The sequence below is a fragment of the Drosophila persimilis genome, unplaced genomic scaffold, assembly GCF_003286085.1.
Source record: "Drosophila persimilis strain 14011-0111.01,24,50 unplaced genomic scaffold, DperRS2 tig00000431-arrow-pilon, whole genome shotgun sequence".
Classification (NCBI taxonomy): domain Eukaryota; kingdom Metazoa; phylum Arthropoda; class Insecta; order Diptera; family Drosophilidae; genus Drosophila; species Drosophila persimilis.
Window position 1 is genome coordinate 3127752 of NW_020825312.1, and position 25800 is coordinate 3153551.

Consider the following 25800-nt stretch of genomic DNA (forward strand, 5'->3'; position numbering starts at 1 on the left):
CTTCTGGCATATCGACAAATCCCCTTGGAGCCAGACTCAACTGCCTTCTATAGCCATTGAAAAATATTTGATGTGGCCCATACATTTTTCACTAAATAAAAAATATTACGAATTCATCTACGTGGGCGAGAATGCCAAGAAATTACTTTGATCAATATTTTTCATTTAGCTTGGAATCAATTTTCATTTCCACACAAAAATGGCACAGACCGGCAGCAAAGCTTTTTATATGGAGGGCAGAAAAACAAAGAAAATTCTGCCGCTGCGGCTGCCCCAACCATTCCCCCAAAAAATGAACGAAAGTCTATGCCACGTGTACCTGTATTTGTATCTCGTCCTGTATCTGTATCTGTATCTGCATCCGTAGTCACATCGATGTTTGTCTGAGCCGCACGTTTGATAACCAATTTAAATAATTTTTCACTTGAATTAAAGCAAATGATTTCAAACAAAAAGAGCCACGCGCCCCTCGATGCTCTGCGGAGCCATTGATGCTTTATGAATTTCAATGGCAAGGCAGCACAGCACATAGTTTCGTTGAGGGAGGGGGGAGGTTTTCTGGGTCCGGATTTGGTCGTTGCCACAGCGGTAAAACAGATACAGATACCAATAAAGATACAAATACAAATACACCTACAGATACAGATACAGATACTTATGCACGAGGCCAGGGCCAGAGCAACGCTGAGCCGGAGATGCGACTGTCAGCCATGCCTGTCAGAAGCCAGCAAATAAGCAAACAATCCAGGAAGCTGGAGAGTGCCAACAGTTGCGATTGGTCTTGGGATTGGCACTGGGATTGGGACTGGGACTGGCAGAAGCCACAGTATTAGCCGCCGCAGGAGCGGATGGGGTTGGGGATGGGGATGGGGATGGGTCGTCCGCACTTAGGCGCAAGGCAATCAAACCAGATGAGCGGGATGAAATTTTAATTTAATGAATGAATACGAAAATGTTGTATTAGTTGATTAGCTGTGCGGCCAGAGAGGCCAGAGAGGCCAGAGAGGCCAGAGAGTCGTAGAAGCAGAGTCCGTGGTAAGCCATCATCCATAGCCGGAATTCAGGCAGAGGCCCAAACTGGAGTTTTCAATTATAAGCCGTGCTGGAGGAAGTCTCCGGGTGGTCTCCGGGCATACAAACTTTTAAATTCCGTGTGCGGCTGACAATGTCATTCATCATAACACATTTAGCCGTGAGCTTATTAGATTCCACTTTTGTGCCCAAGCGCATTTACAAGTTTTCCGAGCTTGTTTTTCAGCTCCACCCGGCTCCACCCAACTCCGGCGTTTTCCTTCCAATTCACTGTGCTTTTTTCATTGAAAGCGGAGCACAAAACAACCGACCAACAACTTTCTCTCAGCAAGCCACACAACTTACGCATCCAGCATCCGTAACAAGTTCTCCATACACACACACACACATGACACATGCAGGGGCAGGCACACACACGTACACGTACATACATATGTCACGGATAAAAACAATTTATCATTTAGCTTATCAAGACGCGCGGCCTAACGTCCATTATTCTGCGGACGCAACGCAGAGAATTGTTTTTTGATGATAGCCCCAAGCCCCGGAGCCCCTGTAGCCCCTGTAGCCCCTGTAGCCACCGAGCAGAGCAAACAAAAATAGCAAATGTCTGAGAAATGATTATTGTTCTGCTCGTATGTGATTTACAATCTATCACAGCTATAAGATTGGGGTTTCGAATTACCCGAAATTATGAATGGCTTCCAATCAAAATAGAATACTCGAAGGAGTTCAATGTGCTTCATACGCGTATTCCAATGATGAGTGGGAAGAAGAGAGAGCCTATTTTTTTGGTGTATTGTACAAGGAACGTTCACCTTTGAGAGTAACTACATATAGAACAATTTGAACTCCACAAAAAGATATACATAATATCAAAAAAATCGTTAAAGGGCTTGCAAAGTGGGATCATTTCTTCTGTGCACTTTAGTGCGAGGATATAGAGTATAATAATGTGGAGAATCCGTATATTTATCTGCATTGCGTAACTCACTTTTAAATGCTATCAACAGCCAAACTGCAAGTAAGCCTCACAATTACAGCGGACAAATAACAGGTGCACATACGAGTACGAGTACCAGTACCAGTACGAGTAGGAGTATGGGGAAAATGGGGAAAAAGTGAGACTGTAGGGCCGCCGCCTAACGTGTAACTAAAAACCAACAATTATGCATGCCAAAACCGCAGAAACCAATGCAACGCCCACAGCCCCAGCGACGTCAACACGGCAGCGACAGCGGATCGGAATTTGCATAACTTTGTATGAGATTCTCCAGCGCTGAGCGGCAACGTCGAGCCACAATATCGTTCATACATGCATGTCGCTCACACACACTAATGCAGCCCCATCCTATACACACGCGCAGACAATGTCAGTGAGCCGTCAACATTTCAACTTGTCATGCGAGCAGGCAGTGGTACAGGCAGTGGCAGTGGCACATGCAGTGGCACAGGCAGTGGCAGTGGCAGTGGCGCACATACACGGGATGGTCACAGAGTCGGGGGAGTGGGGCTCCCCTTGCTGAAAGTCGAAGACGTTGCCCCAGGCTGCTACATGGCCTACCTTCAATTTGTCGGTGTGCTCCGTGTGCTCTGTGCTCTGTGCTCTGTGCTCTGTGCCCTGTGCTCCGCCATCCGATAACCACGGAGGAGGAGCTTGAGCCGCAGCCGGTGTCGGGGTCGGGGTCGGGCACTATGCCACGGGTTTTGTTGCATACTTTGCTGCGTTGCTGGCAACGAACGTATTATTTCAGTTACGTTTTGCGGAAATGCAACTGAAAACTTGCAATTTGTTTGACGTTTTGGTATTTTTTCGTATGAATTTATAATGCCCTCGACTTCAACACCTGTCATTTACTGTTTGTTTGTTTGTTTGCTTTCCTTGGGTTTTGCTTGTTGGTTTATGCTGATTTATAATGCAGACCCCACGGGATCCGATTTGGCCCTGCCATGTGGTTTATTGATATATCAGCGGCATCGTGATTAGGCAAAAGTCAGGAAATGCTCGCTTAGATATAGGAACTCTCACACATGCGTATTTATGTTATGCCGCCGCAGTAACACACAAAGTGTAGCAACTTTTAATTGAAAAACTTGAGCACTTACAACTTGCGAGGCAGCGATTCGGCGACTCTGCGACTCGACGACTCCGCGACTCAGCGACTCTCCCTCTCTTCATCATCTATTAGGTGTTGCAAGCGCAGGTGTGGGCGGGGCGGGGCGAGGCGCCACACCGTTCTGCGCCAAGCGGCAAGTGGCAATACCAGCATTGTCACCGGCATTACTCAAGTTGTTAGCCATGTTTACAAACACAGACAATAAGCAAATACGCCAAGCGACACTGCTGACTGTTGTTCGCGGGCAGGTGCAGGTTTAGGTCTAGTAGACTTAAAGACGGTATCGTCCTGTTTGCATAGAAAGTTTTCTATTCTCTTCTGTTCTGTTCTACGTTTATTTTTCCGCCCGCCGGCGGATAGTTATACGGCTCTAAGTAAAGTCTGGCAGCGGAACGTGCGTATAAGTTTTCCATTTTGTTGCCGAGCAAATATTTGCCGCCCACCAATGCAACGCCAATGGCAATGGCAATGGCAATGGCCCTGACAGCACAACTAGTTCAAATCATAGCCAATTCCGCGCTAATTAAACTATCTGGGATCATCGCCGGGCGCAAATAAAACTATCGAAACAAATGGTTTAAAATGCTTAACTTTTAATTAGAAGCCGAGGCGGTTCGGGTTCGGCAGCGAAATGCATAATTCAAATTATGATTTGGCTTTTCGCAACTAATCTGTTTTGGCCGAATCGTAATTGGCAGACGGAAATTTCATATGCAAATTGTATTAGGTGTCAGGGGAGTGCACAGAGCAGAGAGCAGCCCAGTGGCCTGCAGTTCTGGGCCAACCATCCGACCACAGCGATTATCGAGTGCCGCAGCAGCACCAGCGGCAGCAGTCCCTTGCATAAGCGAGCGTCAGCTAACGCCCCCGAAAGCCACATGGGCTGAGCCCCAGTTACCAGTTCCAGTATATCATACAAGCCATAAGCCTATTAATAGCCCCTGTCTGCGATCAGACAAGCAATTAAAATTGACTGCACTTTTGAGCGGATGCCGGGCTCGGTCCTCGTCCCGGTTCCAAGCCCCTCCGGCCACCGCTCTCCGCTCTCCGCTTTCTCCGGAGCCCTTTTCACGGAACATTGTTCAATTGGGCGTAAATGTGTTGTCGTCATCGCCACGTGCACGTGCTCCTGCAGTTGCTGCCACGGCCAACCGGCAATTATTTAGGACCTTGCTGGCGCGTCTGAAAAACATAAATTTTTCCGGGAAAATTCCTTGTAATTTGGGACAATGTGTGGCCGACGGCTGGGCAGGTGACAATTGGATGGAACAAGACAGGAATTTGATTTGTTTGCCATGAAATATGAGGGCATCTGGTGCATGCACAACAAAGATTGGCCGGATGTGAGCCCAGTTGGTTGGCCAAGTAGGTTGGATGTGCAAGTGCATGTGCACGCAACCCAGTGGACCTCTTTTAAATTATTTCGTTAACTCCTTTACTGGGTGAAAATATTAATAATATTAAATTAAATATTCGATTACTAAATCCACACATAGCGAAACTTGATAGAGTTAACGTTGATTTATATATAAATGTTTTAAAAAGCCCATATTTAAGCTAAATATAAAATACAATCCTAAATAAATATATTATCTTAAATTTCTATGAAATATGTATATCGGATTTAAATACATATTTTATAAACATGAAATATATTTAATCAAATATTTTCAAAATTAAATTAAGATTAATAATGATAGTTTGATATTTCCTCTGAGCGCTAGAGCTTTTTCAGGTAAAGTGTTATTCAAAGGCTTGCACGGAACGGAGCTTTTAGGTACCTTGATGACGGATATAAAGCTAAGGGGAAGAGCTTCAAAAAACAAGCTTGTGAAACAAACTTAAAAGCTCATTCTTGCAGAACAAAGCTGCAACTTTATCTGGCTCGAAACCCAATGAAGCTTTTATTTGACAATCAAAAACGGATTTAATATTTTAAATTGTATTTAATCGTAATTCAATCATTGCAATATAATATACATAATATGTAAATAAATAATGCAACTCCAAAGCATTAAAAAGTTAGCTTCATGGTTAATCGTAAATCATTGTAACTTTAGAGAACAATCGCCAGAATATGTCCTGACCCTATCCGGGGTAATAATTTAATTAATATTCTTGCACTTTGGCCCAACGCGAAAATTGTAAATATTTGCACTTTGTAATAATATAATATGTATATAGATACGAGTATTTTTTTCTGTTAAGGATATTCGCCTAAAATATGCTTGAAGTTTCAGTAACTCGTATGTTAATTCATGTTTTTGGTTGGCATTTACATATATTTATGCCATTGTTAGTTATGTTCCTCTTGTATAGCTACATTTAAAGTTTGGTCTTGGTTTCATGCCGGGAATGAAACGCATATGTTTTGTAATTCCATTATCGATAATACTTTGATAAATGTTAAATGTTAAACTCGCGAAAATTGTTGCTGTTGCTTAGGTTACTGGTACATTGAAACTCGAATTTGCTAAACTCCCTCCCGGAGCTGTTCCCGATCGGACGTCCGTCCGTCCGTCCGTCCATCCATCCTTCCATCCACCGCAAGAACACCGCGGGATTCGCCCAATCGAGAACAGATCTGATAAATTCGGTTTAACGCTAAAAGTGTTTACATATAGTATGTATTTTGATTTTTATAAGTACGAGTATTTGCATTCCGCAATATAGTTAACTATAGTTTAGGCTAGATTTGCTTTGATCGGTGTACAAGTGTTACAGTAGAGATTCTGCTAGTTGGTCAAGATTCGGTGTGCTTCGGTTACAGCTTACGGTTTGGATGATATGCAATCGTCTGTAGAGTATTGAGTATTGTATATATAGGAGTGTAGAGTGTACACAGGAGTGTAGTATGACAGAACAGAAAATAACAATTTTCCAAATGTTCAGATATCCAAAAAATTGCATCTTCAACAACAATTAACAATAACAATTAAATAATTATAATTATTCGATATCAATTCATGTAAATTCAATTGGTTAAATCTAAAATTAAATTGGATAACACCCACAATTCGAATCCCACAATTCCAAGTACGTTTTAACATTATTGTCCTCTGCTTTTTGGTTTTTTGGTTTTTGTGTGCGTCAAGTAAATGTGCAATCAAATCAGAACCACCACCATTACCATTACACTACAATTCAAATCGAAAGTGGAAAATTTATTGTGAAAATTAAAATGAAAATTGAAAATGGAAAAACGGAGCTTCAAGAGCATACGAACATTCGGGGGGACATGGGCACGGGATGGGGATGCTCGGACAAAGGTGAGTGGATGGGTGGCTTGGAATGGAATGCCATGCAGACCGCGAGTCGGTGATAAATTATGCATAGCATACCAGTAGCTGTTATGTAATACGCTCTGCTTGTTTTGCTTTGTTCATAGTACGATAACGATTGCGAGAAAATGCTAAATGCATTATTAATTAATAGATCAAACACACATTTCTGGCCCTCTACTAGTATTTACACTATAAAAAAAATATCGAAATCACCCAAACGCTGCGTTTATAATTAAATACGGCTCCATGCATGGCCGCGAATCGCGAATCGCAAATCGCAAATCGCGAGTCCGTCCGGATCCCGCTTGGATCCCGCTCATACTACTATCACACCGCTCTGGTGTCTACATCAGAGCGCAGCGGTTCCAGCGGGAGGTGGTGCGCACGGTCTCGCCCTCGTTGAGGGCCATCGTCTTGGACCGCATCAAATTCAGGTCCGTGCGGATGCTGGGCCGGCGGGCGTTGGGCGTGACCACGCCGCAGGCGTCACTGAAGCGCCGCTTGATCGAGAGGGCATTCTTCTTGGTCCCGCCCACAGCCGATCCGTGCGGCGGCAGCGGCGAGGGTGCTCCGAAGACGGACACCAGGCGTCGATGGTGGTTCGGGGTCATCTCCAGCGGCAGGTTCGAAACCATGAACAGCGCATAGAAAAGGTCGTCGATGCGATAGTTCTGGCGCGCCGAGCACTCCACGAAGGTGCAGCAGTTGTCCTGGCCAGCGATGTAGCCCATCACCTCGTCCAGCTGCACGGTTCTGCAGGATACCGGAACGCAAATTAGTCCGCTTTACTCGTATTTACCCTCAAATATCTGACAAACTCACTTGAAATCACGATCACACTTGTTGCCCGCCAGTATCATGGGTATCTTCGGTAGACTCTTCTTCTTGAAGCCCGACCCGGGGTTGAGGGCCGCCCATTTGGTCTCTAGGATGTTCTCGCGAAGCCGCACAACCTCCTCGAAGGACTCGCGGCTGTCCATGCTGAAGACAAGTATGAAGAGATCTCCTAGAAGCCATAAAAGGAACATTAATCGTCGTTTGATTTAGCAAATGCAAATTTATTGCTTATTTACGGTCTCACATCTGTGACCTACGCACTCGCAATTTCCCAGACACTATATAAAGCGCCCCCAGCACCAGAAGCTCATCTCCGCTATGCTAATATATGTGTTTATGAGGTCGCAAAGTGGGGGGTTGCAGTGGGATTTGGATTTGGGGTGGGGGCTTGCTTTGGCTAAATGGGACGGATGAACGTACTTGGACGGTAAATCAATAGCTGAAAGCCACTGAGACATCAATACCCTACTTGCTCTAATAAATAACTCTGAGATTATACTTGACTAGGGATAGACTAGACCCCCGGATCACTTGCTCCTCCCGCTCGCGCCTATAAAATATCGGACGACCGTCTAAAACTTATTTGTATAATAGAGAGATGGCCGGGCAGAATATGCTTAAAAGTTTCAAAGGACTAACTTGGATAAATGTGTGATATATCGAGGATCAGTGTCTCAACGTCTACCATCTATGGTTATTGAACTGTTTATGACAATTTTGAATTGAAAACTTAGTCATAAAACCCCACAAATACATCTGACATAGCAAAAGCGATTTGTTACCAAAATTATCCTTTCAAAGGGTATAGTAGCAAACTTTAGCTTGGCAGCAGATGGGGCTGATTTTGATGATAATTTATAGGACATTAAATAGCGCCCGATGAAGGCAGTCGACGACTTAAGCGATGAAACGTGCGTCTCATACGATTGCGGTGAGCCCACACACACGTACAGATCCATAGACACCATAGACACCATAGCCAGCATAGCCACCATAGACACCCGATTATTGTGGGTTGTGGGCAAGAGGGGGGTAGCCTACCAGTTAGAAATGACAAACGACGCATTGCGGGAAACGGGTGATAGCCAGAAGTATCCAAAATGTCCAATTGAAAGACCTCGTTTCGTATGCGATACAATTTGCGATGGAACTCCTCGATGGTCGGCGTGTATGCCTCCTCGAACCGATTGCCCAGGAAACGTGCCACAATCGATGACTTGCCGGCGCGTGATGAGCTGCAAAGCGACAGATTGGAATGGAAATTGGAAATTGAGATGGAGGCTCAGATTGAGATGTAAGCGGACAGTGGTCCGGTCCATTCTGATTATACACACCCAAGCATGACCAGTCGGTAGCAGTTCTTGGCTGAGGGGAGGCTATCATCGCACAGAGATAGGCCCGCACCGGGACCGTAGATGAAATCATCCGCCTGCTCGATGGCATCCAAGTTGGAGTGATGCTCCAGCATGTGGGCCTGGTGTAGTTCGGCCGTGGTCACTATACGGCTGCTGGTTACGGTTCCGTTACTGCCGCTTGCCGTATCATCCAGAAAGGTGACCACATGAGCAGCTCCGGGTCCGGCTCCGGCTCCGGCTGCAGCTCCAGCTCCGGCTCCGGCCTGTGGTGAAGATGCCTCATCGGCGGTGGGTGTGGCCCTGTTTGGTGCTGCGGTGGCGTTTGTCTGTTGATTGCTTTTGATCCTGCCACTGCCACTGCCGCTGCCGCTGCCACTGCTGCTGTTGTTATTGTTGCGTGCGTTGCCGATGCCAAAGCTATTGGCCGTAGTTGTGCCCGTGCTCGTGGCTGATGAGGGTGCTGGTAATGTTCCCGGCTCGCTTAGTGCAACATCCACGTAGTTGTTGTTGTTGCTGCGCGCACAAAACCAATTTTTGCAGCGATACATTTTGACTTTGTCATTTCCGCCACTTTAATGGATGTCGTGGGCTCCGTAGGTGGGTTAATTGGCTGCCTCGATGGTGGGATGGTACGCTGGTGCAATGGTGCGATGATGCGATACGCTCTGCAGTTTATTGGTTGTTTTCAGTGCAGCTTCCGGAAGTCAGTTGCGGTTGCCACTGCCACTGCCACTGTCACTGCCACTCCCACTGGCGTGCTTCTGTGAAATTTGCATTTTCAATCACTCAACTTTGCCGTTAACAGGCTAACATTTGCATATGTTGTACTAACTCTGAACGATTTCTGCTGCTTTAATGCTATAACTTAGCCCTCAGACCGCCTAGAGTCGGGTCGGATGAAATGCATTAGCCAAGCCTGCTCCTCCAGCTGCAAAAAAGAGAAAGATGTAAAACGTAGAAATGCATTCAGCTCGTAAATATAAAAAAGTTACGCCAGCTGCTTAAAAGGATAGAGGATGGGGGATGGAGCATGGAGGATGGAGCTTGCAGCATGCAGCATGGAGCCGAGTGAAGCCAGGGATAAAGAGGTCTCCGGGCAGCAGGGGAACCAAACATTTCGGAGGCCATTAAGCACGGTAATTGCCCCAGGCCCATTCCAGGCGAATAAACCACATAAAACGCAAGAAAAGCAGGAAAAATGCACCAGTCAAAGCATCCTCGACTAGGATATACCCGGCAGCAGGCAGCCAAACTGGGATCATATGCATCTGGTCTTAAAAGTGGGTTAATACTGAACCCCAAAAATGAATAAGCGTGTTCTTGTTGAACATATATTTTAATCCGTTTTTTCCCCAAGAATTTAGTTAAAGTCATTTGCAGTTGATTATATCCTAAAGCAAGAGCAAGAAAAATTCTAAAAAACGGGAATAAAATCCATGGAGTGAACAAAATATTTTAAAGAATTCCATCTTTCGGGGTCTCCCAAATGACACGTTTTACCTCAGCTTAAACTCAAAACTATGTCTGGCCCTAAGGATAGACCTCGTAAGTCATCCTTTTTTGGTTAAATCTTAAATCGACTGAGTTAGTACTCCCAAAACCATATTTATAAATAGAATATTTGCAAAATTAGCTGCACTTGGACCGTTAAAAGGGCTGCTACCCCTACACTACCCGTGGTCCTTATCGACCGATAATGGGCATCTTGCCGCAAATCTAATTAACTTTGTTTCAGCATGCTACGTGCTCCGTATACATCAGCCGGAATGGCCACATTGGCTCAACTCATGCATATCGCATGCAGCACAGCAGCCCGGTAGCGGACCGGAGCAGCGGAACAGAACAGAAATCAGGACGGAGACCGGAAAGTGCCGTTACCGCCGTTTGGGTGCTCGACACTCGCCATAATCGAGTGCACCAAGTGCTCGTACTCGTGTTCAGATTTCAGCTCATTTTCCTCATTTTCGTACACTCCTTTTCCGCGACCATGCCGCACGTTCGCCCGTTCGCCCGTTCCTCGTTCATAGGGTTTTAAGAGCCAGCTCACAAAAGGAATTCGAGTGGAAAATTTGCAAGAAAAGAATCCACCGCATATTATTACACACACAAGTTGGGGCTGTCGCACATGGGGCCAAGGCGACACCCACTCGAAGTGGGATTCGGAGACGGAGCCGAGTCCAGAGTCCGAGTCCAAGTTCGAGCTGAAATCCGAGCATTTTGGGAATAGCACCGGGCACAAAGAACATTTATCGCAACTACTGGTAATTTTTCCATAATTGATTTTGGCTTTTTGTGCTGCTCGTCCTTTCATCCGCCTCCGCCTCCGCCTGTGTTTGTGTGTGTGTGTGAGTTCCGTGTGGGAAAGCGCACAAATGACTTTTCGCCTTCGCAAAAATAGCAGCGGAAACGCCCTGAGACAATGGCGACATTTGCGGGGGCATGTGGCAGTGGCAGTGCCATGCGAAAACAGGAATGCCACAATGCGAAGAAGGAATAATCAACTAAATGACGTCGCACTTTTGTTATTTGTTGTGCACCTGTGCAGGAGGCCATGTTAGCGTAAGTCCAACTACTCGTACAGGGGCGCGCCTTCGAAGGGATGAATACCGGCGGTAAGACGTCTATTCAATTGCACCGCACAAACGCCCAATCTTTAAACACTTCCAATTCAATCGAACTCTTTTATAGGGAGAAAAAAGCCATATGTATTGGAAAATTTTTGTGTTCACAAACACCGTTTACAGTGTCACTGATTACAAGAGTGGCCATGTTCTGGGAAAACAAAAACAATTCGATTTTGCCAACATTTTTCGACAAAATAAATTTCCTCTCTGCCACAAAGCTTAAAAATGTATTCAATTTTTAGAATTCTATAAAACAATGGACACAACAACACCCCGCAAAATGCATCACATTCTTTGCTGTTGACAGATTATGGCACTTATGGTGTAAGTTTGCGTATGACAAGTGGCACTTCACGCAGAATACATGCACGTCTGTTGCAGCTCCACTGCTAACCCTCAACCCTGGGCCCCTGCCCCTGACCCTGCCCCATCCCCGCCTCTGGACAAAACTATGCTCGTAAAAGTGCCTGCTGTTGCCTCCACTTTCATTCCAATTTCGCCTCGAGAGTCTCCTCTACACAATTTCTCATATTTGTTTACAATTCGCGCATATAAATGCGCAAGGTTGTCCCACACCCACTCCCACTCCCACACTGGCACTGGTTCCCGTGCTCCCCCCGTCCAGAATCCAGCATCCAACATCCAGCATTCGATATGCGGCTGGGCCTGGGCTGCCATAAGTTGGCATGTGGCAAGCGGAACGAGATGCAATCGACACCTAATCTGGCGAGTACATCTGGAGAGACACTGAGTGGCAGGGAGAAATCCGACAAGTTCAGTGAGAATCGAAATGAAATGGCAGTAGGTCTAGTGGGACCGCGGGTCAGAGAACGGAACGATAGAAGAGATAGAGAGAAGCAACAGAAACAGCGACCGCAACCAACGAGCATCAATTACCCGAGAACATTGAGTGATAATCGAAGTGGGGTTATCTCGTCCACCACCCGCGGCGAGCGCAGAGAGCACGCCATCTCAGTCGCGTTTCGGACAGCCCGCGGGGAAGACTGGACTGGATTTAGACGCGGTTAGACGTGGGAATGGATCCAACTTCAAGCAGCAGTGTGGCAGAACTTGGCGAAGGCGATGGAGCTGCCGGGGGGGCCAAGGCGACGGTGACGGCCCATCAAGAGTACGCCGAGGCCCTGTCCCTTTCCAGCCAGCCTCGCAAGCGGAGGTGGAATATTCGCTCGTGCTCGTGGAGCACCCTGGATCTCTTGACTGTGGCGGCTATCGTCACCGCCCTGCTGCTCATCTTAGGCGCCATTTACATGCACTTAAAGCAGAGGCCCCATCTGGGGCGCTTGCACATCACGCGAAAGGAGAAGGAGAAGGAGCTGGTGGCCGTGGACACGGAGTCATTGCCCGTTTCTCTGGATGTTGCAGCTGGCGTGGGTAAGTGACGAGTGCTCCAAACGCTCTTACAGAAATGTCGCAACACTTTTCCTAATCAGAAACTTTAGTGCGACGCTTGTTTGCTGATTTTTGCCACCATCTGTCATCTGTTCATTGCCTGCTAGCAATGATCGCTCTCCGTTCAGAAAGAAACGTTTGAGTTTTTTATTTATTATTCTTATATGTAATGATTAGTGTTTGCAGGGCAGACTTGAGGCAGTGCCAAGGTTCGACTATAATCTGACTTCTGCAGAAGTAGACGAATATAGAGGAAGCACAGAGCACAAAGCATGTTTAAATATTCATAAATCGATGGCCGCTACTTACAGCCACATTTTCCAAGCTAGAATATAGAGTATGTGTGGCTAATCGTTTTAATTAGCTTGGCTAATAGTTTCTCTGCATTCTCAGCTGCCCAGAGCATAACTACATTCCGGCCATCGGTTCTGGAGCCGAGCGGGGACTGCCTGCCATGCATCGCTGTCGCCGCCACGGACAACCACCCAGCAATGTGCGGGGGGAGGCCGTGCGGCATCTATCGCATCTCATGGCTGTACTGGATGGACGCCCAGGGGACTAGTGACCCGGACAGCGCACTTACGCAGGGTAATGCAGACTCGACTCCCGTTTGACAAACTGCCGCAGAACACCCACGCTCTAACCAGATACTTCTCCCGTTCACCGTCCCCAGCAGACTACGAGGAATGCGTGCCAGTTGCCAGCTGCGCCGAGGGGCTTGTGCGGAGCTATGTGAAGCGGTTCGGCTATGACTGCGATGGAGACGGGCTGATTGGGTGTCGGGATCACGTAATGTTGCACCTGAACGGACCCACGGGCTGCCGCATGGGAAAGCCCCTAGCCGCTCTGGCCGAGCGACGAATGAATAAGTGTTTCACCCAAAAAGACATTCAGTAGAAGGGTTCCAAAGTGTATTTATTAACGTGAAGGGTGGGCACTCATTAGATTACTTAAGACGAACTTGTGGTGGTGCATATGCTCATTGTTGGTACGTGGTCCATATTGGGTCGCCAGTAAAGGCATAGCATAAACAAAGCCACGAATTCGTTGAACAATAGGAGCGCCGCGTACTTGTCATCGGCGAGCTCGGCCTCAGTGCTTCTGCCTCCCATGATGCACTGCACATGATACATTAGGAACTGCAAATGATTCGTGAGTATGCCGTGGACAGGCGGTATATGTAGAAGGATAGGGTTCTATTCTTACGGCCAACAGCATAACGGCAAAGAGGAAAGCGAAGACGTAAAACGACCAGTTCAGGCCGATGACTGAATAAAGCACAATGCAGTACACGCCCAGCAAAAAGACACTCATGAACAGAATTAAAAAGAAGATCCCTCCCTCAGTAAGATCGCACTGCGTGAGATGGAACAGACGTGTGTCACAGTCACAGACAAAGGCAGTGTTATAGTTAAGGGTCGCTTTAGACTTCAGATACTCACCGGCATAATGGCTGCCAGGAGCGTGAACAGGACGACTACCAGTGAGACGATCAGAAAGCCGGCCAGCAGATACAGAAGGTCCGTGGGAACGATTAGCAATGCCATGGGCTGCACCAGAAACTCCACCTAGAGAAGAGACCCTGAATAGACAACACGCCCAGGGCAATATAAGGAACCCATGCTTCCGTGTACTCACGATAACCAAAGTCGTCAGCCAGTTCAAGAAGCACAGGCTCCTCATCTGACGGCTGAGCGAGAACAGCAGAAATAGGAAAATGCCTACGGCAAATGCCAGAATGAGGGCTGCAGAATGGTCGCGCACCAGCCAAACGGTCCACGTTCTGTCAATTGCGAAGGGGGAGCATTATAGACAGAGGGATTTTCTACAGTTCACCTTACCCCAAAACTGTTATCATGAGGACCCAGTGAAAAAGAGCAATCAGTAAAAAGAACACAAACTGTAGGTAAACCTTTAGAACGAACCGCCGGCGATGCTCGGGGTTGTTCGATTTGAAGGGCCAAAAGTGTCTTCCGGTTTGAAACATGGCGACCGATTAATTTTCTGACATAAAATGCTAGGGCTACTGGCGCTCGCCGAAATGAGCATGAGCCCATACAAAATTAACGCTGCCCAGGTTCCATTTTCGCTCTCCGCCTCTCTCGGGCACTAATTGCACATCAAAATGGGCCGCCAGAAAGCCGCCAGAAAAGTTTGCTCAGCAAATTGGAACACACAATGCTTTCGATTCGGCGTACATAATTGAACTCGACAAAAGTTTATAATCTGGCAGCATCGCGCACAAATTGAACAACAACTCGCAAGTGTGTAGTAATTAAAAGTTTTCGCAAATGTTGCAGACAAACAGTGCGAGCATAGGACCAAAGTTTGCACAAGTTTTAAATCATTTAGCAGCAGATCGGACCGGGACTGTGTCCGACTAATTGCTGCCATGTCACATTAATTTGCACAAAACTTGCCACTGCAACTGCCGCTTGCAGCTGGTCCACAGTGCGTATGCGCACTTTGTAGTCTGGCTGGCGGTTTATGGCCATGTATCTGCAATTGGCAACTATCCAACATAGGCAGCTAATATTTCAGTAGTTTGTGGAATACAGTAGTTTATGTATACTGGAGAATTATTTTTTCAGCCCGACTGCATTGCCAGTACTCCTTGCGTCTAGGATCAGGAAGATGCGTGGCGATCCGGCCTGCATCTGGTGCTGTAGTTGTTGTAAAATGTCTTGCGGTGAGGCTGATGTATGGATTTCATCGCCCAGGCCGTCGTCGATGGTCTCGATCTGGCAGAGGTCAGAGCCACGCCGCTGCTGTTGTTGTGGTTGTTCTTGTACACTGCCTTGTTGTCCGGCTGATTGTAGAGGTGGTGTGGTTAGCAAATCGGACAAAAGGCGTTCGAAAAGAGTGTGATTTACCATTTACGATTTGACTTAGCTTAATTTAGTATTTAATAAACTTAACAAGCAAGTGTACACACACTCCGCGACACTTGAATACGACCCTTAAAAATATATGTACACACACGCCCTAACACTTGAATGCGACACACTAATACAAATTTTCTGTAAACGAGACTAACGAACAAATTCAACTAAAATAACTCGAATTTTCGTATTTCAAAAGTGATGCTCTTTGAAAATGAAAGTCACAGTGCAAATTATTTTTATTGGTTGTAGTCGTGTAGAAAAAATTCTCAAAAATCAATTGGAGTATATTAGCTAAAAGGCAAAAGAATTGAAGGAAGTAGTTCAGTATGGGAAAAACTTGAAGGACCGAATAGTTCCTTCCTGAGTTGTTCAAAAGACTCAGCGCCTTAGGAGACGCTAAAAATTTAAAAATATATTTCTTTATGTAGGTAAGTAGGTTTTCATATTAAGGCTCGGAATTGTTCCAATTGTACTCCATGAGTACTTGCACGAGCCGCAGTGTTTTGCGGGGTGTCTCGAGCACCAAGCACTCTCGTACCCACCATCGTTGGCTGGGGCCCTAATCATTCTATTGCATGCCAAGTGTATATAACTTTATTCAATCAAATGTGCAAATAGCGCATAATGCAAACAGAAATAGTCCAAATGAGCAGACAAAATGGGGACAACAGGATAGACAACAGGCAGCCGGATAAGCCGCGACTCAGACTCAGACTCAGACTCGCACTCTGCGTTCATTATGGTCCTTCGCGTGGGCTGAGGAACATGCAAGGCGGATGGGTATACTGTATTTATTGGAGAAATCGAGCGCTTCAGATAAACATTGCTTGATTGTTTGATTGATTGGGGGCTGAGCGTCTGAATTGACGGAGCGGAGGGAGTTGCCACGGCCAAGGACAAAGAGTTTCATTTAAAAACAATTACGTATTCGGTTGAACAGCTCGCACAACATCAACCAACACGGATGCTCGTCGATACTCGCATTTTTCCTTTTCACTGGGCCTTGTCAAAGGTGTCACTCAGGTGTGGCAGGGGCAGGGGGCAGGCGTACCTCGAAATTGATTGCTTTATTGCAGCAGTCAGACAGCGAGGCGGGACAAGAGGCGGTGCAAGAGGAGGAGCTGTGAAAAATTGATGGAATGCAGTGCAAGTTTTGATAAGAATTTTTGGTGCACACGAAAAGTTTTGGCTCGGAACTTTTTCAGCTGGATTCCGGATTAGTTAAGCTCTGCCCGGTGTCGCTTGTCTCGGCATCTATCTCTGTCTCTGCCTCTGTCTCTGTCTCTGCCTCTGCCTCTCGTGTGCTTCATGAGTTTCCAGAGCTCTCTTTTGCTCTGCTCAGCTTGTTTGCATTGGCAATGATGCTATCCAGCCAGCCAGCAGGACGGAGGCGGAGGTAAAATCAAATGAAAATGTCAAAAAGAGCAGCATACTTGGCTGCCAGGCTAACAGCATTTACTAAATGAAATTTACATGCCAGAGTCAGAGTCAGAGCCGGAGTCAGAGTCAGAGTAGGGAAAAAGGCAAATGAAGACGAAGGGAAAGGGAAAGGAAAAGGAAAAGACATAGGGAAAGGGTTCAGTTTTGAAAGGGTTCGGCTCGGTTCGTACTCTGTTCTCCATTGCCATTGCCATTGCCTCGAGTCCCCCAGCAATCAAAAGTGTGCCACATAATTAAGTGTACATCAGAGATTAGCCGCCGCATTCAACAGAATCGAGGGCGGGTGCTGGCGCTGTCCCGCAGGGGCACAGTCCTTGTAATTCATGCCAGGCGAACGCGGACACTGGGGCTGGGGATTGGGCTGGGCCTGGAGATGGGCCTGCCTTTGTGCGCATACTTAAATAGACATTGGCAACGACATGACCTACAACTGTTCCAGCAAACCGCTTTAATGTCTCTGTTATGGCTGTCGGCTAAAAGCCGAGGCGCTTCATTAATTTTATTGCCGCCTTGCCGCCCCAGCGCTCGGCTTTCCCCCCTCTGTCTTTGCTCAGCCTTTTCTCAGGATTTCCCACAGCTTTCCCTGGACTGCCGTTTTCGTTGTCGTTGTCGTTGTCTCTGCTTTGAAGTTTCTTTGGTTGCGGCAAAAGTTTTGATTGTCTAGCCACACACTCACATGCCACAAACACGGCTCGCATGCCACAGCCTCATGCGAGTGCCAGTGCGACTGCGATGCGTGTGTGTGTCTGCCCACTCAAGTGGTTAAACGTAAAACTTTTTTAATTAGAGTTGTTTGTGGGCAGCGCAGTGTGCAAACAATTCTCTTTCGATCATCTTGGGCGAATAGTTCCGCAGGAACAATGCACCCTCCGCGGTGGCCGGCCAGGGGGAAATTCACGGCAGAGGAGCAGGAGCTGCCATAAAAGCTCGCGAGCCAAATAAAATTCATGAGCCTTTGTAATAAAAGTGTCACAGCGTCCTAGCGATGCAGGAGGCTACAAAAGGCAGCCATCAACCGGGTGGAGGCTGATGGGGCCTGATGGAGGTGGGTGCTACGGGGGCAGGGGAAGCACTCCCCAGCTGTCAGCACCACCGCCATCGCCATCGCTGACAATGAAAATGGCTTACCCTCCAGAGAGGGCGCATAAATTTGGCAGACATCTTTTGTGAGTGGGTCCAAGGCCCAATCCAAGGCCCAACCCAACCCAACCCAACCAAAATTCAAATTCAAATTTCCCAGCCGTTTGCATTTATTTAATTTTACTATTATCAGAATAAAAAGGCTTTGCGCCTGATTAGAGCTCGCCGCTCGCCTAAATGTGTTTTCCCAAATTAAATGAAAATCAAATGACGCCCAGCCGGCGTAAACCTCCATTGACACAACATGCAAATCTAATTTGAGTCCGCCCCGCACAAACAGCTCCTCCACATCTTTTTATATTAATGAAAATGAAAATGGGCTATGCACTGTGCCTGTGTTCCAGGGGTGTCCACACACCAGCACCACCAGCACCACCAGCACCACCACCACTTTCCGGCACCGCCATTTGCACGCTTCCCCAGGCCGTCAAATATCCGCAGGATGTGTCTGTCTGCTCCGCTCTCTCGCCCGTCTGTCAATGCGATTTTGTCAACGCAATCACCCGGAGAAGCATTGGCGAACCAGCGCCAGCGTGCCAGCATGGCAGCTCCGTCGAAATATTGTACATTTTCCTGTTGTTTTTTTGCCAATTTTGTGGCTGATGCTCTTTTGCTTCCGACCACTCCACTCCACACCACCCACCCACCCTCCAGATTTTTCTGGCTCAAACATTCGGCACTCAATATACCGTTTGCATTATACAATATGAGTACAGACGACCTTATCGCTGCTTTGCGTATCAATGAAGAAATCGCCTTTATTGCACATTTTTCAATGTGCACCACGTGGCGTATACGCATTATGGCACATCGATGCTTACAGTGGGACACTGGAAGAGTCTTTATCGATTCGCACATCCAGTGTAGCCAGATTGGTGCTTTACACATATACGTATTGCGGATAAAGCAATCTATTTTTTCATTTATTATTCCTGAAAACAATAAAATGAAGAAAGAAAATCATTCAGATTTTCATGGGACATCAATCAAGTGGTGAAGTCCCAAGCAATTTAAGCTCCTCTGTGCTATGATTTAGAATCGAATTGATTTTTCTAAGATGATTTCAATTATGTAAAGCAATTTGTTAGAGGTCGAGCGTATTTTTAGCATATGTATTTATCTGTAAAGGATACAAATTAAGATTCCGTTCCGGCAATCGAATGGTTTAAGACGTCATGTACGTATATGTATATGTATTGTATGTGCTATGAACCTTTACAATTACAATTTAATAGGTATCCAACACGTAAGCTTAACTATGACCCACTGTTCGCGACTGGAGACAAACAAAGTTGGTGGCTCCTGCATACGCACACGCACTCGCCCAAAGTCAGAGCCAGGACAGTGGCATAGCCATGTCGTCTGCTCCTGCTGCTGCCACTGCCACTGCCACTGCCACTTTTTCGTATTTCGGTCAGGTCACATTCATGTTGTATACATTAATTATGGCTATTTACTCTGGTCTGGCCGTTTCAGCGCTGGTCATTGTCAATTATGTGCACGAAATTGCTTATTATTGGATGCATAAACACACGCACAAGAGTGTGTATTTGTCCACATAAAAAGTATACGTATGAGAGGCCGAAAACAGCAGGTTAAATGGCCGCATTTATTCCCGGCCTAAAAGCACCGCCAACAACAGTGGGAACGGAAACAACGTTTTGGTAAACAAAAATACATCTTGTTTACACAGCGAGCAGTCCAAAGTTTGTTGCTTTTATACCCTTTGCATAAGGGTATTCGAAAATCTGTAAGATGCTTGCAATGCATCTACGACACTATCAAGTACGATTAAATATATTCCTGATCGAGATCGGAAGAAGCTTCAGTCGTGAGGAAGTTGTTTGAGCATATGAAAATATATGAAGAAACTCTAATTTATAACTATACATAATCTCTATAGAAACTATAGTTTTTGCTCTACACAGCCTGCTAGTAGCTACATCTACTTTTGCTGCTTGTCGAGGTACAAGGGTATGAAGAGTTCGTCACGATGAAGCTCTCCTTTTTGTTTTTTTTTTACTTCTGTGCTACTTTGGCAGTTGTTGTCATTTCTATATGGTCCAGAATGATGGATGTTATTATAATGTCGACGAGTCGGCTTAGCAGGCGCCCGACATCCTGAGTGGTTGCCGCAGCAGTGCCTGTCCCAAAAACTCTCAGCGACCGAGCCGGAGTGGGTCGACCATGCCCCCAATTCCGGAGAAGAGTAAGAGTCTGTGGTCAATTCATAAGCTGCTTAAAAATTATAACAATTTAATATGAATTAATGCCAGCTGCAGGGACACTGCAGGGTCTTTTCACGAGCTAATGCCACGAGTGTTTATCCACTAAAAGTATTTTTTTAATCTTCCTTCCCCTGGTAATTATACTAATTGGTAGCCCGTCGTGAAGGGACTAGAGCACACTCTAGCTGGACCTGGAGCATAATGCGATAATTTATATTCCACGCTGGGGAATCCTTTGTGCCAGATGCCAGATGAGTAGTGGCGGACAGTCGCTGAGAGCGTCTTCAATGGGGCACATCCCCAGCTTGAAATTGATACAACAACGATAGAGATAAGGATAATCTTCGGGTTAACTACAGGGCATCGAATACAAAGTGCTCATCAAAGATGGATTTAATTTAAGTACATATGATGAATCGAATCGGAGACCATCTTCATATCAGCATCCGCTTTCGAGAGCAAACCTATTGGAAGGATAGTGTAGCGGGAGGATCTTGGAATCAGAGAACCTTGAACCTCAGAAAAGGCGTGGTGTGTGGCATGTGCTACACCACTTTTTGATCGGCAATCCCGGCACGTCCTGGTCCTGGTGGCGCCATACTTTGGACACTCGCAACAGGCTCAACAGGCACTTATGAATTTGCACAAAAGAAACCCAACACGCGAGACATTTGTTGCTATTGTCAGGCCCATTTCCAGAGATATCGTCATCGCAAAACTCACTTTACGGCCGCAGTAAGCAGCATCCGGCTTCCATCTGGCGCTTTAAAGCGTACCCTCTGAAATCGTTGAGTCGGATACATAAATTCCATAACAAAGCTCCCGCCCCGTACCCGTACCCGTACCCGTGCCAGAACCGAGATAGAACCCACTTTTAGAATGTGGCCAAATCAAATGGCTTACTGCGACAACACATGCCGGCCCACCGGGAGTTGGGAAAGGCGGTTTCAGATCTGACACAGCCTGTTTGAATGGATTTTCCGAAGTGATAGATTGCTTGATTTGAGAAGGAATGGTTGGAGAATCAAGGTGATGTATCTATACTCTGATTTTTTGATTTAATCGTTTTTCAGTATGTAATGAACAGCTTGAGGAGTGGGATAAGGGGTTCTACTTTGAATCAATGTCCAATATCCAATCAAAGTTATAGCCCTTAAAGAGTCAGTACGGAAGCACATGGATCTATTCCCTTTTCCAGGCTATCGTGAAAACCCCATATCAAAATCAGCTGAGGCCATTAAAATACTCCAGCATTTATCTTTCTACGATTTGTCTTTAATGTGATTGTGAAAATCCCTTCGATATGCCAGCTTTATAGCTGCTTAGAGCGGTACGTATGCCCTCTTCAGGGTTCACAGGAAAGGTCCAAGGCGAGTCCAAGGAGAGTAGAGGAACTGGGACAGCTGTGGAGCATTGGGTGAGGGCCTGTCAAAAGGCAGCCCATAAATTCGTTCCAGTAAACATTTTTGAATTGTTGAAAAGATTTGTAGGAAAACAAGGCACGAAAACACATACATAGCGCAAACATAAAGAATGTGTATGGGTCTGTATTTATAAAGCTGCTCCAAAGTTTGGCCAAAGTGCTAAAAGATGTGTGAAAGGCGGCAAAAGGCTGCGACGGAAGTGAAGGCTTGCCTCCGAGTAAAAGGTTGAGCCAGCTCCTCAAATTACTTTCGGGCGTGGGCGCAGCTGTTGATGTTTTCTCGATCTAAGGCACCAACATTTCTTCTAATTTGGATTTGCGTGATGCGGTGGCGGTGGCATTTGTGATTTCTGAGATGAGATGGGTTGGGACTTGGGCAGGGGCACGAGCACGGTCTGCCTGGGGCCGTTCTTCGACTTCAAAGCATCCTTCAAAGCATTTACCACTCAATTAGCAGACTGCGATACGTTTAGAGCAGCGGCTTCTTCAGGGGATCCTCATGCTCCTGCACGAGCCTCTCGCTCTCTAATTTATTAATGGCTAATGTCAGATGTTGGCTGACGTCAAATGACATTGAAAAATTGCCTAGGATGTACATCAAAATGCCAGGACCTGTGCTTCTGCCTGTGCCTGCTCCTGGGCCTCGTGCCGTGTGCGTGTGAGAGTTGGAGTGTTCTGCTTAATGGCCCGACTGGCTTTTCTCGCTTATTTGGTGGCAGGAGAGTGTGTTTCCAAAAATGAAAACAATTTAGATAAGCAATATGCAAAGCATGTGAAATGCTCTGCATGTGGGTTCTGTTTGCTTTCGTATAAATATTTCTGCTGTGCATGTTAAATTTTAAACGTCCCCCGGTCCCCCGTCCCCCCGTCCCTCCACCGTTTGCCGAGCAACAACTTAATCAGCAAAGATTTACGAGTAACTTGGCAGCAGCTCGGGGCATTACTTAGCATACATCAGGCACAGGAAGAGCAACAGCAACTGGAACAACAGCAGGAACAGCAAAAGCAAAAGCAATAAGAGCTGCAACATCAGCAAGACACATGACAGCCGTTTAAAATTCAAGTACCAACTATAAAAGAGCAGCCAGGGGATGCAGGGGATGAGTGAAAGACAAAAGCCGGAACAGTTATGCACTCGAGTGGTGGACCATAAAGTATTCGGACTGCTCGGAGCGATGGAGAGGTAGTGTAGCCCAATCCCAGAAGTCTTTTATGGGGTCGGACAGTCGGACAGTCGGACAGTTGGACTACCACAGTCTTGAAGGCAAATATCTGGCCCAGGCCCGCAGGTGTCCGAAGGCGGGGAAAACCTGCCAAGCCGGCTGCAAATCAAATACACAACAGCCATAGCCATAAAATCAAATAAAACGAAATAAAATAAAACAGTCCCCAAATTGCATTAGAAGAAATCACACAAACTAATAGCGCCCCGATAACAATGCCCTACTCTCCTTCATTGGTTTGGTTGGGAGGGTGAGGTTTCCGAGATACATGGGCTGGACAAATTCGGGCTCACCTGAAAGGACATCAACGAAATTGGTTGTCCTTTGCAATTATGATGTGTTCCTTTATCGCTTTGCTTTGTGGTGCGAGCACTTCCTCTGAGTACGTTGCTGGCAATGGCTGGGAAGTCACACAAGTCACAGTCGCACGAGCACATGGACACCAGGACACCAGGACACGAAAAAAAATAGCAAAAGCACGAGACAGCAGAGTGTCGTTGTCCTCTAGGACAACAGCGTGCCGCGTAGTGTGATTCGCGTAAAAGAACACGCTTTATGAATGAATAGATGGATGGCAAATTGGTTCTGTTTCCCGTTTCTGAATTGGATCGCGTGCCGCCCAACCGTCCAGCTCGGGAGCCGACGAATGTTTATCTGAACCTCTGCCAGTCGCAGCTCTTGGAGCACTCGAACTCCTGAGGCCTGCGCAGTGAGCACTCCCTAACAGCGACCTAACAGCGCCAGAGAGTGTTTCTGTTGGGGACTCTAGGGGGCAATGGGTGGAATGGGTTGACTATGTAGGTTGACAAGAAGTTAAACAAACAAAACAAAAGTCAAGCTGTATCATAAATATAATGAAAAGTTTGCGCCAGCAACAAGCGAGTGGTTGGGTTCCCTTTCCCACATCGCAGGATACTTTATACTTCATCCAACTCGAGTGTCAACAACCCACTCTCAGCTCATACACTCATTCACACACTTGCCCGCTCACTCACTCACTCACTCACCCACTCGTGTGTACACATAATTAAGAAATCGTGCGTACTCTCAACACACTTTGATTCAAATGCCGAAGTCGGAGGAATTTTGAAATGTCTTTGGCATGGCAAATAAGCTGTTGACTTTGTAATCATTTCAGCATGTTCATCAAGTCATTTATCGAGTGGGGGAGACTGATTAGGTCGTTGCGCTCTTGCTGTCTTGCTTCCCGCACCGCAACGCACCGCCCCGCCCCGCATCGCATCGAATTAAGAGTCCTGCCCTCCTGGACGATGCTCCATCAAGATCGCGGCTAAGACCCACGGCAATTACGAGTATGAGAATAAAGCAGCGCCAGTCTCTGTCCTGAATGGTTAATGGCCTCCGCCCCAAGCCGGGCTTAACTGCCGCAACGGGCCCTGCCCCCCGGCCATGTATCTGCCCCTATCTGCCAACTGTTGTCTGTGGTCTGTGGCATGTCCTCTGCGGCCTGTCGTCCTGATTCACGGTTCACCATTCACGATTGAGCGTGAGTGCGGGCTGTGAGTTGTGGGAGTCCCCCGCTGTGCGGCAAGTGCCTCTTCCGCTCAGGTGAGGAAATTAAAAGTTAACTGCCTAAAGAGAGATTAGGCTAAGGGTGTGCTCATCAGCATGTGCTCGGATGAGAGAAAACGTTCCATAATCACGATATGTACATACCCTCGAAATCGAAAAAGACCGTGGACAAAGGACGAAAAGTGTTATCATAGATTGATAGTGCATGCATTATTTAAATCACATTTTAGGTACATATGTCCTCGAAAACTTTATTAAGTGCAAGCAGAAAGAACGAGTCCAGAGTGTCCAAACTTATTGAAAATGCCGTGGGCAGCTTCTTCGTTTTAAAATCGCCCACAGCTGAGAAATTATGAGAGATTTTAGGAATTTTCCTGACCCGGAAGTTGACATTTTATGAAATTTTTCCAAGTACTCGCAATAAATAAAGTTATTTTTAATATAATTTAAGAATTCCGATGGCAGAAGAATGAACTAATACATATTTAATACAGAATAATTCTTAATTTGAACAACATCTCCTCCCCTGCACAAAGTACATATGTATGTATAATTAGTGCAGAGTCGGGGTCAAAGTATCTGCAGAATGTGCGGAGGCATCTCTGGTATTGTCAGCTAACTGGCTCGGAAGGCACGCTTCGCTGGGCAGGCGGAGACTGAGACCGAGAACGAGAACGAGCTTATCTCAGCTTCTGCCGCATACTTGGTGAATCGGATTTGCTTCCAATAAGTAAGCAATAACCAGCCGAGTGTTGGCCTGGCTGAAATAGAAATGGAAGTGGAAATGGAATACCTGGAGACCCATCTAGTGACGTGTGTTGTCGCGCTGGAGCTGGAGGTGGAGGTGGAGCCTGAGGCACGACATCTCGTATTGCAAGTCAGTCAATGAATGCGATTGTGGTGTTCTGGATAAAGTGTTGAATGGACCCACACAGAAAGACTGACTGACAGACAGAGATGTTCACAGGACAACAGTCACAGAGAGGGGCATTCAATTGTCGAGCAGAGTAGACAAGTGAATCAACAACCGTGCGAGCACATAAACAGGGGAATACTTGTACTCGTACAGAGTAACGACCACAAGCACAAGCCCGACTTGATAGCATCACTTGACAAGTCAATGAAACGCGTCCTGAATAGGAGACCGGCACAAAGCTGCAGTTCCTCTCTCTCTCTGTTGAGAGATGACAATGCCACACCAAAGCGATCCGCTTGCACATTCACTTGATGGAACCAAGACCATATGGGTGTCCCAGTCCTAGCCGCAGC

At 46.5% G+C, this 25800-nt stretch overlaps 3 protein-coding genes across 4 annotated transcripts; 1 reads left to right on the forward strand and 2 right to left on the reverse strand.

Moving 5' to 3' along the window:
* Positions 1 to 6516: 6516 nt before the first annotated feature.
* LOC6595955 (GTP-binding protein Rhes) lies at positions 6517 to 9435 on the reverse strand. The gene is made up of 4 exons (XM_002021047.2): positions 8605 to 9435; positions 8312 to 8505; positions 7256 to 7439; positions 6517 to 7186 (listed from the first exon to the last, which is right to left on the reverse strand). The coding sequence occupies exons 1-4, from the start codon at positions 9171 to 9173 to the stop codon at positions 6778 to 6780; spliced, it is 1356 nt and encodes a 451-aa protein (XP_002021083.2). The 5' UTR covers positions 9174 to 9435; the 3' UTR covers positions 6517 to 6777.
* A 2646-nt stretch (positions 9436 to 12081) lies between these two features.
* LOC6595953 lies at positions 12082 to 13563 on the forward strand. Of its 2 annotated transcripts, none has more exons than XM_026989815.1 (3): positions 12082 to 12641; positions 13053 to 13247; positions 13333 to 13563. In XM_026989815.1, exons 1-3 carry the CDS (start codon positions 12287 to 12289, stop codon positions 13554 to 13556), a joined length of 774 nt encoding a protein of 257 aa, XP_026845616.1. In that variant the 5' UTR covers positions 12082 to 12286; the 3' UTR covers positions 13557 to 13563. The 2 variants fall into 2 exon arrangements, with proteins under 2 accessions (XP_026845616.1, XP_026845617.1); XM_026989816.1 differs by having other exon boundaries at positions 12085 to 12641; positions 13336 to 13563.
* A 29-nt stretch (positions 13564 to 13592) lies between these two features.
* Positions 13593 to 15552, reverse strand: LOC6595952. The gene is made up of 5 exons (XM_002021044.2): positions 14501 to 15552; positions 14298 to 14442; positions 14102 to 14227; positions 13866 to 14015; positions 13593 to 13798 (listed from the first exon to the last, which is right to left on the reverse strand). The coding sequence occupies exons 1-5, from the start codon at positions 14644 to 14646 to the stop codon at positions 13610 to 13612; spliced, it is 756 nt and encodes a 251-aa protein (XP_002021080.2). The 5' UTR covers positions 14647 to 15552; the 3' UTR covers positions 13593 to 13609.
* Positions 15553 to 25800: the final 10248 nt, after the last annotated feature.

Coding starts and splice junctions, on each gene's coding strand:
- LOC6595955 (XM_002021047.2), bottom strand. CDS start 9,173: ATGTATCGCTGCAAAAATTGGTTTTGTGCGCGCAGCAACAACAACAAC. Junction 8,506..8,604: donor TACCGACTGGTCATGCTTGG/GTGTGTATAATC, acceptor GTCGCTTTGCAG/CTCATCACGCGCCGGCAAGT. Junction 7,187..7,255: donor AAGTGTGATCGTGATTTCAA/GTGAGTTTGTCA, acceptor GGTATCCTGCAG/AACCGTGCAGCTGGACGAGG.
- LOC6595953 (XM_026989815.1), top strand. CDS start 12,287: ATGGATCCAACTTCAAGCAGCAGTGTGGCAGAACTTGGCGAAGGCGAT. Junction 12,642..13,052: donor GGATGTTGCAGCTGGCGTGG/GTAAGTGACGAG, acceptor CTGCATTCTCAG/CTGCCCAGAGCATAACTACA. Junction 13,248..13,332: donor GGACAGCGCACTTACGCAGG/GTAATGCAGACT, acceptor CACCGTCCCCAG/CAGACTACGAGGAATGCGTG.
- LOC6595952 (XM_002021044.2), bottom strand. CDS start 14,646: ATGTTTCAAACCGGAAGACACTTTTGGCCCTTCAAATCGAACAACCCC. Junction 14,443..14,500: donor CTCATGATAACAGTTTTGGG/GTAAGGTGAACT, acceptor CGCAATTGACAG/AACGTGGACCGTTTGGCTGG. Junction 14,016..14,101: donor TCCTGGCAGCCATTATGCCG/GTGAGTATCTGA, acceptor CATCTCACGCAG/TGCGATCTTACTGAGGGAGG.